Source organism: Coturnix japonica, chromosome 2, assembly GCF_054131305.1.
Source record: "Coturnix japonica strain WE chromosome 2, WE-NBRP24, whole genome shotgun sequence".
Taxonomy (NCBI): Eukaryota; Metazoa; Chordata; class Aves; order Galliformes; family Phasianidae; genus Coturnix; species Coturnix japonica.
The window spans coordinates 130,881,847-130,894,094 of NC_140664.1; the positions used below are offsets into that span (position 1 = coordinate 130,881,847).

The following is a 12,248-nucleotide window of genomic DNA, read 5'->3' on the forward strand; positions in this document are numbered from 1 at the left end:
CAGCATTATGCTGCTCCACGCTGTTCTGTTGGCTGATAACCGTGAAACCATTCCTGAGCGCAGATCATTCTCTTTTAGTGAAGTTATCCGCGGTTACTGAAGAGAAACGCTGAGGTTGATACGCTACACGTCACGTATAAAATAGACCTATAAAAACGCGGATAACATTCCCCCAAGCACCAGAGCTCTCTGTCCCACGCAGTCAGGGAGCTGCGGGCCTGCGGGCAGGGAGCTGTTCTCACAGCGTGTTTATAACGTTGTAACCTGCTGTTCCGCCTCAGAGCTCTGCTGGAAGATCCTGCGGGCACTAACCGGGTATTTTTAATTTCTATGCATTAAAAAACAACAATAAAATAAATCCCCACGGGATTTAGTTGTAGAGGAATTGCAGCGCTGACTTCAGTTATGAAATGTAACCCTTGGACTTAAATAGTCTCTTGACAAACATGTACAGGTCATTGGGTTAGAAGGGACTTCAAAGACCATCCTGTTCCAACCCACTATAGTGGGCAGGGTTGCCAACCACTACATCAGGCTGCACAGGACCCCATCCAACCTGGCCTTGAATGCCTCCAGTGATGGGGCATCCACAGCTCCTCTGGGCAGCCGTGCCAGCACCTCACTGCCCTCACAGTGAAATAATTCCCTGACAGCTAATCTAAATCTCCCCCCTTAAAACTTAAGACCTACGCTAAATATGAGTATCTATGGATGCTAAACTATTTATAAACACTCATATGAATAATTTAGCAGTCTTTGGCCAAGCAATGATCCATAAGCATTTTATATCTTTCCTGAACAAGTAGGAATGTTCTTGCAAGCCAACTTGAATTAACTCAAAAAGCTTTTCAGCCAAGGTGGTGATGGTGTTATAAGTGCATGGAAGTAGGCATTTGCTTAGTAAAGGATATTCCACAGAGGTGATGTCCTCCATATAGAGCCTGAAGGACAAAAACTACCTTCAAGTAGCTGACACCAGGTCGCACAGATAGGCATCCAGGAGGGTCCTGAATATCTCCAGAGGAGGAGACTCCACAACCCTCTGGGCAGCCTGTTCCAGTGCTCCATCACCCTCACCATAAAGAAGTTCTTGTGCATATCCGTGTGGAACTTCCTATGCTCCAGTTTCCAGCCATTTCTCCTTGTCCTGTCTCCACACACTGCTGAAAAGAGTCTGGCCTCGCCACTTTGCCCCCCCCCCCACCTCAGATATTTATAGACCTGGATCAGGTCCCCTCTCAGCCTTCTTTTCTCAAGGCTAAACAGACCCAGTTCACTCAGCCTTTCTTCATGGGAGAGATGCTCCAGGCCCTTCATCATCTTTGTGGCTCTCTGTTGAACTCTTTCCGAGAGATCCCTGGTTTTTTTGTACTGGGGAGCCCAGAACTGGACACAACATTCCAGATGAGGCCTCACCAGGGCAGAGTAGAGGGGGAGGATCACCTCCTTCGACCTGCTGGACACGCTCTTTTTAATACACCCCAGTGTGCCATTGGCTTTTTTGTTTATCAAGAACACGGTATCAAACGCTCTAATAGAATAAGTGATTTTAAATTATCCTCCAGCAGCAGAGTTTGTATCTTAATGAGATTCTATTGCTCCTATTATAATCATAGTATACTAATTTCATACCACCCATTTTCTTCATCCCAATGCTGTGTGGAGCCAGATCAGTTATCTACAGAAGCTTTGAGAAGTCAGCAGTAACCTCTTTATCATCAGAGCTTTCCATTGATGCTACAGATAAACGCGTTCGGATTAATCTTAGAAGATCCTGCTTTTGTTTGCCTACTTGATTGGCACTGTACGCCTTTACTTCTGAATCATCAGAGTTCTGTATTGACTAATTCATTAGGCTGCCCAAGATCAATGCTGTCATGCCTACAATTATGTTTGTCATAGCAAATGCTACTACAAGATTCAGCTTTTTCAGATGTGTGTTACTGACTGTACAGGGTGCCCCTCGATGAGTTCTATATCCAGCTCATTTGCACAATACTCACTGAGACATAAAGGATGGGAGAACGAGATGCAACATATGGTACAGAGTCGGTTGGCAAAATGTCATGCTAATTCAATCACTTTTTTTCCTTTTGGTTTGTGGAACAGGTATATTCTGTTTCTGATATTGTGAAACTAGACAGAGAAGTTGAATGGAGCACTTAAGCCCAAGACCTATACCAACCAACCCACACTTACAGGTTAGATATTGTTGGTATCCAGATGGGTCACGGTTATACTCAGTATGTCCAGCTTAAGGTAACAAGCTTTTATAGGGCATTAGACTGTCCTTCTGTCCCCTAAGTGTCGCAGCAGGCAAGTTTTCCATTCTCTCACAATAAGTAAATGGTCATTTTCCAAGCTTGGATTACCAGATCATCGTAATTGTTAATTCTGTTACTCCTTTTTGTGGCATTTGCTCTTCCTGAATTGTTATCCTGACAGTAACTTCATTATACAAGTGAAGAACATGTACTATTGATGGAAAAGAATAAGTTAATTAAGAGCAGTGTGAGCCTATGGCTTGAAGTAGTTTTTCTTCGCATCATCCATTGGGCCTGAGTGTAGGAATGGAGGGAAGAAGCTGATACAGGAACAACGCATTCAGGATTATATTAAAATAACTGAAGAGATAAAGAAAGGGGAGGAGGGAGGGTGGGAGAAGTGAATGTTACTGTCACAGAGAGATACAAGATGCAAAGCTGTAGCAGATTTCTTAGTTCCACAGATCAGGGTTTGTGTAATGCCCTGGAACTGCTGTGCAGAGATGACAGAGAAGCCTGCTCTATTTGGGATAAGAGCAGGGCTTTGGAAAACACCTCCTGCACCTCGTGTGGGGAGCGACCAGCCTTTGGTCCCTCTAACTCATTTATCACTCCGTCTCTTAATCATCTCCCCCAACGAAGTCAAACAAGAAGCTCTACAGAAGGTTTTAACTGATGGGACCTTCCCCGGGCCGGGCTGAGGGGTCTGCGTGAGGCGGCACGGAGGTGGCGGCAGCGCAGCGCGGCTCAGCCCGCTGCTCCCTCTGGCGGCGGCTGTTCCCTCCCCTCGGTGGCGGTCGGCTCCTGGGGCCGGGCCGCCCCGAACCCGGAAGCGGGCGGCGGTTGGTGTCGGTGCGCGGCGAGCGGGGCCGGGCGCAGGATGCGAGGCGCCAACGCCGCCCTGCCCCCTGCTCGATCGCAGCCAGCGCCCGACGAGGAGGAGGAGGAGCAGCAGCGGGAGGAGCGGCCGCAGTCGTAGGAGCCGCCGCTGCGGTAGAGCATGAGCGGGGCCGCGGAGAAGCAGTGCCCCGGAGCGGGGAGTCCCGCCGCAGCGGAGAAAGCGGCGGCCGGGGGGGACGCGGGGCCGGAGCCGCCGCCGCCTTCGATGCTGAGCGTGGATGTGACGGGTTTGGTGTCGCAGTTCGCCAGGAGCTTCGTGTTGATCTTCCCCGTGTACGTGCTGGGCTACCTGGGGCTGAGCTTCAGCTGGGTGCTCATAGCGCTGTGCGGGCTCTTCTGGATCCGGCGGCACCGCGGCGGCAAGACCTCCCGCCTGGGCCGGGCTCTCGCCTTCCTGGAGGACGAGGAGGAGGCGGTGCGGCTCAGCGTCTCCTCCGCCGATCTGCCTGCGTGGGTGAGTGAGGGAGCGAGCGGCCAACACCCTTCGGCGCTTCCGAGACGGCTCCGAGCCCGGCGGGCAGCGCGGCTGTGGGGCGGGCCGGGGCCTCAGCCCCTCCTGCGGGCCGGGAGGGACGAGGTGAGGGGATGCCGTACCTGGGGGCACGTCCTGCGTGGTGTGTTGCTGGGCAAGCCCGGGGAGCATCCATGCACTCGGCATCGCGGCCCCGCCGCCGTTAACCCGAGCCTGGCGCTGCCCTCCGGCCCCACTGGCTTCCCCCGCTAAGAGGACTTAAAAGACCGGCGTGTTCCCCCTGCAGATCTGTGAGGTCGCTGTGATGTGCACTGGGGAAGGAGCGTTTTCTGAGAAAGTTGAGATTAGAGATGACAAAATCAGTGTTCGAGCTGTGCTGCATCTTTAAATAACGCGTTTCTTAACGGTAACAGAAAGACGAGGTGGTGGTTCGAGTGGTTTCAGTGCTTTGCTGTGATGTGCGCGGTGGCCTCGTTTGTGCTGCGCTGTGGTTGGTTGTGTAGGGCTCCCTTGGAGAGTGAAACCTTCATGCGAGGTTTAGAGCTTTCTAATAAGTCTTTGGAGCTCCCTTATTTATTTATTTTTAATTTAAGCTTTAGCTGAAACGGCTCCAAAGCTGAATACCCTTTCATTGTAATTTTTACTTTGGAGTGTTAACGCTTTTTTAAGCACAGCATACAGCCAGCTACCCGGCAGTGTTCATCCTATAGCTTGTTCTGCCGTAGTAACCTGCTGTGCGGGGCTTGCAGCTCTTACAGCAGCAGCCTCGAGGGTTCCTGCTAACACATCCCACCAGACGTTGCTTCTGGCTGCTCCCTGCTCCTCTCTGTTAGCCGTCTCTGCTGGGTGCACTGACCCCGCACAATCAAGGCTGCAATAACTGTCCCAGCTGCTGTTTTCACATGGTCAGACTTCTACCTGATGTGGCCCATCCCAGCTGCAGTAAGGAAGTTATACAAGTTTTGGGTATCCAGAGCAGGTACAGCATACAGGTGTGAAATGGGAGGCTTTTTTCCTTCTGTTTTCTTGCATCTTTTACCTGAGTTCAAGGGGAACATTGTAGTGGAGCGGGGGCTGTCTTCAAAAGGAGCAAAATGGGTTTACTGCCTGGAGCTGAAATGCAAGTATTAAATTAGAAATCATTGAGCTGCTGCCTTTTTTTCCCCCTTTTTTCCTTTTCATAATTTGTTACTTCTGATAAAGTAGCAATTAATTCTTCTGTGGAGTTGTCTGAATACCTGAAAAGGGACTTCTTGACTTTGGATTTCTGCCTGCATTAGAGAGAAGGATGAGTGCTGGCTGCAAACAGCTGTGTATCATTGGATAGTGAGAGAGCATCTGATCGATAGGCAGGGCTTCCCCTGAGTGTGGCCTTCATCAACTGGCAGATATAAATCAGCTTTTCTTTTTCCCTTCTTTAATCTTATTCTCAGATTTTCAAGACCAATTTGGTTGCTTGGTTGTTTTTGTTCTGTTAGGTGTATGCTGTATCCTGGAAGCATCCTGCAACCAAATAAATGTAGCTTCCAGATTACATACAATATGGAAAACAGCAGTTTTGAGGACTGAGGGACCACCCAAATCAAACGTGACCCTTCATGTCTGCTATCATAATCATTAAGCTGTGCGTGAGTCTTTTTGCTGCCTGTGTAACTTGTCTTGGACAACACCTGTTCTTTTTCCTTCTGTTTTAAAGTTATCCTGGAGACTCATTAATTTCAGTATTTCAAACAAGTGGTACTAGGTATATATAAAGTCTGACATCTCTTTAGTACTGATAGGTTGCTGTTATCCAGTTTATCTGTCTGTTTCAATGTGAGCTCCAAACTGAAGTATGCCCTCTTGGTTTCTAATCATGATCAAGCCTGTATATGCACAGGAAGCATGTGATGGTGCTCTGCCCTACCAGCACTTCCTTTCATTTGTTGGTGGAAACCATTTCCAGCTCCTGTGGCAGCCGCTAGAACAGAGGTTTGAGGTCACCTGTGTGCTTCCAGAATAGCGTTGCTGACACCTCAGGTGGGAAGCTGACTTTAGAAGCCTTGAGCACTGGCTGTGCAGCTCCCTGCTCATCCTGCAGGCTGTCATCTGAGTGTTTTGCAGGCTCTGGGACAAAGCACTGCAAGTAATTGTTGTCTGACTTCACCAAGTATTTAATGGTCTTAACTCATCCCCAAACAGCTCAGTTTGTTCTGCACCCACCACGCCACACAGTCAGAGTAAAGCTGATGGAGACAAGGATTAGGTTGGTGACATCGTCCTGACTGTGCCCACAATCTGGATAGATACGGTGTGATGCCACCTCCATCACCATGGGCTGGGGAAATACCAGGCAGAAATGGGAGATGTAAGCAGTGCTGCAGAGATGAACACTGGGAACTGATGGCAGCAGCACCACACCATGACTGAAGCAAGATGAGATGATCTAGTTCTTGGTTTAGCCTTGCCTGTGACAGAGGAGTTAGAACTTGATCCTTGAGGTCCCTTCCAACCCAAGCCATTCAATGACGCAAAGCCTGGCTCAACATTCCAGATCTTCCAGACATGCTCAGCTGGAGTCCAGGTGCAAGGCCAGGGTAGGCAGTCATCTCACTGATGTCACAACCCCTTGGTCAGGGACCTCTTGGTCAGTCACTGGGTCCTGTCACCTTCCATCACTTGGTCATTTTCCTTTGTAATGGTGATAGATTTGGGAAAATAAAAATTATGTGTTTAACTCTCCACAGTAATCTGTCTCCTATGAATTATTTGCACTTCCTGAAACTCACAGTGACTTTTTTGCATGTTCTGATTTGGACACATTATGAATTGGTGGCAGTTGATATGTCAGGTTTGCTTTTTCTACCGAGTTCTGATATCGCAGCACATTGTTTGCTCCCTTTTTTAGTGCAGAAAGAAAATAATAGCTCAAAGTTCAGTTACTTCTGTATGTGCCTGTGCCAGGTATGCTAGGAACACGTTGCCCAGAGAACTATGAAGTTATTTGTGTTTAGTCTTATGTTAGAATAATATATATGTATATAATGTTTTTTTCCCCCAAACCCTTCTATAAGTTTGTCAAATACTCCAGTTATGTGGTCAGAGCAGTGAAGATTTCAGTAATAACTGATTTATACTGATAACTCAGTATGACTGTGAAAGAAGAAACGTTAGAGCTGTAACTGCAGAGTCATATCCTGTACAGAGTTACATCTGCAGAGTACAGAGGGTAGAGGTGGTGATGCTCTTACATTTGTTTGGCACAAAGACTTCTGAATGATGTAGAATCAAACTTGAGAACTGGGTCTTAGGTTGATAGTAAAGGATAGAATCCCCAAAGACTCTCTGCTGACATAAGTGTGTGCTCAGTACACCTGGTAAACAAATGGATTTCTGCAATGCCGTGTTTGCTTATTAATTCCTGTTGAACAAAAAGATCTTTCTCTCAGCTTCTTATTATACCTTCAGTTAATGCTGTTATTGCTGTAGCTGCAGCTAAGCTGGATCTCATCAGTTTAGCTGGTGAGTACCACACATGGCCGTATACTCGAGGCTGCCAGCCTGCATCTGGAAAGTATGAAAGGGTGTGAGTAAGAACTGAATAATAACTGGAGAGTACTTAACAAATGAAGTTCACATCCTTCCTCCTGATGCTTTGTTTTTCTTTAAAACTGCTTTCTGTTCTAAGTGCCTCGTAGTGTCCACATCACGTAATCACACGTGATTTGTGTGATTCTGTGTTTTTGTTTTGGTTTGCTTTGTTTTGGAAGGAGTTTCATTTGGTTCAGTGTTGCTTCTTGTACTTCAGAAGGTAATGGAGGTGACTTTGTGAGAGTACCACGGGATTAAGAGATGTGAATGGTGGTATTAGGAATGGAGAGCAGAGATAAATGGGGATAAAACAGATAAATGGGGACCAGGCAGGTGACAACTTTGTTGTCTTTCTCAAACAAAGGTTTCAGATTTACTATGTTAAAACTGTACTGAGTTTATTTCTGTCACATACTTCATACTCTCGTGTAATAATGTGATAAAAGCATCACTGTGTGTTTCATACAAAAATATCCTTTTCTGGAGTACTTATGGTAGAAAACCATGTGGTGAGCTGATCAATATGATGTCAAATACTGTAGAAAAAACACTAATCTGAAAGTAATAATGTGACTTTTGAACTGGTTTCAGTTTCATCAGGCCTTCTACACACATGTTTATATCATTGTGGGTTTTTTTTCCCCAATATAACAAATTGATGTTATCTAACAGTTACTAGCGACTTTTGGAACAACTTCAAATGTATTCTTCAATTGTGCTGTTTGTCTCAGTAATTGAGGAAGGTGTATCTTTATTTTATCTTCAATCAAGTCTGACAGTGCTGTTTTCATGCCTGAGTTTTTGAATACAGGGGTGGGGCTGACTTTAGCTGTATTAGAATAGGCAGAAGTCATAAAGGTCTTGGCAGCGAAGACCAAAGTTTTACAGAAGGGAGGAGGGGAACCAAGAGAACCATCGACCTTTTCTGCCTCTTTTACGAGTTTCTTCTGGCTTTACATTAGTGCTGCTTGAGGTTGTTGACACATCACAGAATGTAGTTGGGCATGAATTCCATTCTTTTGTGTTTCTTTTCACTTTGCATGAGGGCCTGCTGGTAAATAGGAAGGTTATTATCCAAATGTTTTCATACTGGCTTATAGTATTGTAACCCTGCTGTAGAAATTTTGAGCATTCAAAGCAATTCTTTAACATCCCGTTCCTGTATTTTAATATGAAAGAACAAGTAGTCTTTTGTTTCTAGTAAAATAAGCATCTTTGACCTAAGCTGCAATATAAATCAAATTAGTTCTCTCCCATTTTCCCAGCCATTGCTAACAACTGCACGGAAGTTTTCTAATTGCTTAAATTGCCTTTGGTGTAACTTTTGAACTGTACAGCAGTTTCTTGCTGACCGTATGTCTGTGCTGAGATGGTAGAGTTTTATATTGTATATCAGGTTCTGAAAGCAGCAGTTAATGATTATAAACTAACTTAAATTGTTGGATTGGTGTGGTTCATTGTATAGATACAAAGATCTCTTATTTGTGTTGCTGTTCTGGAATTATCTTTTATAGATTCCATTGTATTTGATGTTGGTAATGTGGATAGTTGCTCTGATTATTTTTAGCTACTACTCTTTCCTAAGGGAGGTGGGAATGAACACCCCACCAGGAGCTCAGGAACTGGCTGGGGACACCTTCTGAGTTTGATGTAAGCTTGGCAAGCAAAACTTGAAGTATACGTAGAGCTGCATTTCCATGTTTAGGGAGAATACTGCACTTATTGAAAGGAAAATCCTTATTTTTCTCTGGTGTTTGTGAACTCTTACTGAAAATAAAGGATAGCAGTGGTTGATTGTTTCCCCGTTGGACTGGAATAAGTCCAAATTCAGCTTTGTTAGGATGTTCTTTTACAGAGGTGAATTTCAATAATCGGGATTGTAAAATTATAACATAGTTTGGGTGGAAAGGGACCTTAAAATGGCCTAGTTCCAGCCCCCTGCCATGGACAGGAGACTCCACCAGATCAGCTCACCTTTTGGGTATATTCAGTAGGTACTACTGTCTGTAGATACCCTGGTCTGGCTATATCCATTCCATTTGTTTCTTAAGGTACTTTATCCTGATCTATCTCTCATTCCTCAGCGTATTCCTTTATTTCTCTTAAGCTCATAGTGCAGGTAAACTGTATCCCATCTGCTCTTGAATTTCATTGATAAGGTATTTCAGGGGTGGAGGAAAGGTGCTTCTCAGCCTCTTTGCGGAGTTATTTGATCCCCATCCTCAGCTCAGTTCTGATTTTTATTCCTATGTAGTTCCTGCCAACCTTCATGTTCCAATCCCTGTTGGACTTGTGAAGCCTTGTTTTCTTTGCAGCTCAAATGCTGCAGCCTTTTTACGTTTTTGCTCTTTTCCATCTATGTGCTTCCTGTGATACTGGTAAAAGAAGAACAGTGGGAGTTTTCAAGCTTCTTCCCGTTAACAATTCCTTATTCATGAGAATGTATATAAACAGCATCTCTAGGTTTTATGTGTAAGCCAAGTCCTGCTTTTCCCTGTGCTCAAATAAGCTTATTCCAGAGAGAATCAGGGAGTCCAGCAGTTAAATCAAAGCGAATGATTCTGCAGTTTCAAAATGAAGTGCACTCCTGACAAAAAGCATGTCCTGCACACAGTTGCATTTTCCCACTGCCTTCTTGTGCCAGCATTAGAATTTACTTGGCCAACTAAGCACGGATTTTTGCCAGGTTGAGCATTCAGCTGGATTGTTTCCTGGAGTTAGCGATCTGTGCTGCCACATGAGAGCTGCTGCCTACAAAAAGGAGGATGTGGAAGTCTATGGTCAGGTTTGAAGTGAAATGGAACAATGTAGCATGCACAGAGAGGGCTCTCTTAGAAACAAGTGGCAAATTACACTGCTGAGATGTTTTTGTGGGAAGGCAAAATATGCACTGGGAAAATTTATAATGTCAAGTTGCACATCCAGGTTCTTTAACATTTAAACATACTTAATTATCAAATATACCAACTATGGATACTTCGAGCCAACTTCAGAGTCAGCCCTGGTTTTAGTGGGCGGTTGGATCAGATGAGCTCCAGAGGATCCTTCCAGCATCAATTATCCTATGATTGGTTTAGTTTTAAGCTACAATCTAATTAGCTTTCAGTCTCCAGCTGCAGCTTGCAAATGATAAGAAACCTTTTCTGCATAAAATAGCAGCATTTGGGTAGTGGTTTAACCCAGCAGGTAGCTCACCATCACACAGGCATTTACTCTCTTCCCAGTGGGATGGAAGGGAAAACTGAAAAAAACCACCAAAGAACTCATGGGGTGAGATAAAACTAATTACAAAAATGAAAAGAATAGTAATTATGACTATATATATGTGCATATGTAGATGAATGTATATAACAAGTGATGCACAAGCAGTTGTTCACCACCTACCAACTGATGCCCAGCGAGTGGAAGAGTGAGATGAACTCCAACCCCCTTCAAGACTCCTTCGCATGAAATCTAATGGTATGGAATATCCCTGTCACCAGTTTAAGCCAGCTCTCCTAATTCTCCTTCCTCACATCTCCTTCTCTGTGAAACTGAAATGGCCTTGGCTCTGTACGGCACTGCTTAGCAGCAGCTGTAAACATCAGTGTTATCAACATTGCTTTTCACTTGGAACCAAAGCATACCTCGCACTCTGAAGAAAACAGTCTATCCTAGCTGGAATTAAGACACTTTGGTTAAGTGTTAAGCTTACCAGCAAAAGGAGTAGATGGAGGCTATCTTTGAAGAAGTACAACTTCATAAGTTGTTGAGATGGCTGTCAGCTAAATAGCTATTATTAAAATTCTGTGCAGCAAATTGCTAAAACTCACCATTTTCAATGGAACTCCAGTTATATAAATAACCTTCCAAAGCAGAGCGTTCTTGTATAATGACTCACTGCACTGAGTTCTGCCTGCTACACCCTGATGTGACTGTGGAACTCTCCGTAGCAGTTGAATGCTGGAGATGGGGCTAACGGTGTTCAGCTGGAGCAGCCTGGAATGATGCCTCAGGAAGTTGTTACTGCAAATATGGAGCTGGTTTTGCTTGGCTGAAAATAACCATCATGTGACAAGCAAGCATTACATTGTCATTTGGCTGTCCTTATCATATAGCAGCAGCAGGGTCAGGTTTACATTGTAGTTCACAAGCAAGTGCTTTCGCTGAAGAGATTTGTACTTAGTGTAAATTGCACGCCTTTTTCCATCTGTTTGTTTGAATGGAGAGAATTTAATGTCACAAAACTTCAAGTAGAATCAGCTGAGGTAGATCTTGGTTAGCTTTGTATTTAAGCACTGTTGCTTCTTTGTAACACGTGGCCTGAAAAGTAGTTTCTATGCTTTCTCAGATCACACAGAATCACGGAATGACCCGGGTTGGAAGGGACCTCAAGGATCATGTAGTTCCAACCCCCCTGCCTGGCAGGGCCACCAAACATACACATTTACTAGATCAGGTTGCCCAGGGCCCCGTCCAACCTGGTCTTGAACACCTCCAAGGACGGGGCATCCACAACCTCCCTGGGCAGCCTGTTCCAGGGCCTAACCACTCTCCTAGTGAAGAACTTCCCCCTAACATCCAACCTAAATCTTCCCTCTTTTAACTTAAAACCATTTCCCTGTGTCCTGCTATTGTCAGATGCCCTTCTTGGTATATTCTGTAGGCCTCTAACTTGGTTAGCTTGGAAATGCAGTAGTGAATTCTGCTTGGAATTCTGTATGCAAAAACTTGACAAGAACTCCTGTGTTATTGTGCTGCTGGAAGGAGTTTTACGAGCCGTGCCCTGAGCTGCAGCCTGCAGCCGCAGCGAACAAACTCTGCAGATTTGTTGGTGGTGAGCAAGTTTGATCTGTCTGCATGTTTCCAAGCAGGCTGTCATTACTGCAGTGAATGTGTGACACTTCAAATGAAGAAATGTCTGTTCTTATTTTGTTTTCCTTTCCCTCCTCCTCCAGTCTGTTGATTCATCTTGTTAATTAGAATGCTAAATTATCTTGGATATGTTATCTTAGTCTAGTAGTGAGTTTTATGATGCTGACTAAATACGTATTTTAAACAGC

General features: G+C 45.0%; 1 protein-coding gene across 7 annotated transcripts in view; it reads left to right on the plus strand.

Annotated features, from left to right (window-relative positions):
* Positions 1–3,056: 3,056 nt before the first annotated feature.
* Positions 3,057–12,248, plus strand: part of ESYT2 (extended synaptotagmin 2) — a 61,419-nt gene continuing 52,227 nt past the window's right edge. For 3 of the 7 annotated variants that reach the window (XM_085540660.1, XM_085540661.1, XM_085540663.1), the window contains exon 1: positions 3,118–3,741. In XM_085540660.1, the coding sequence (XP_085396786.1) occupies positions 3,265–3,741 (477 nt within the window). In that variant the 5' untranslated portion in view covers positions 3,118–3,264. Of the gene's footprint in view, positions 3,742–12,248 lie in introns of all 7 variants that reach the window. The other 4 variants (XM_015853057.3, XM_015853059.3, XM_015853060.3 and 1 more) reach the window with 3 other exon arrangements.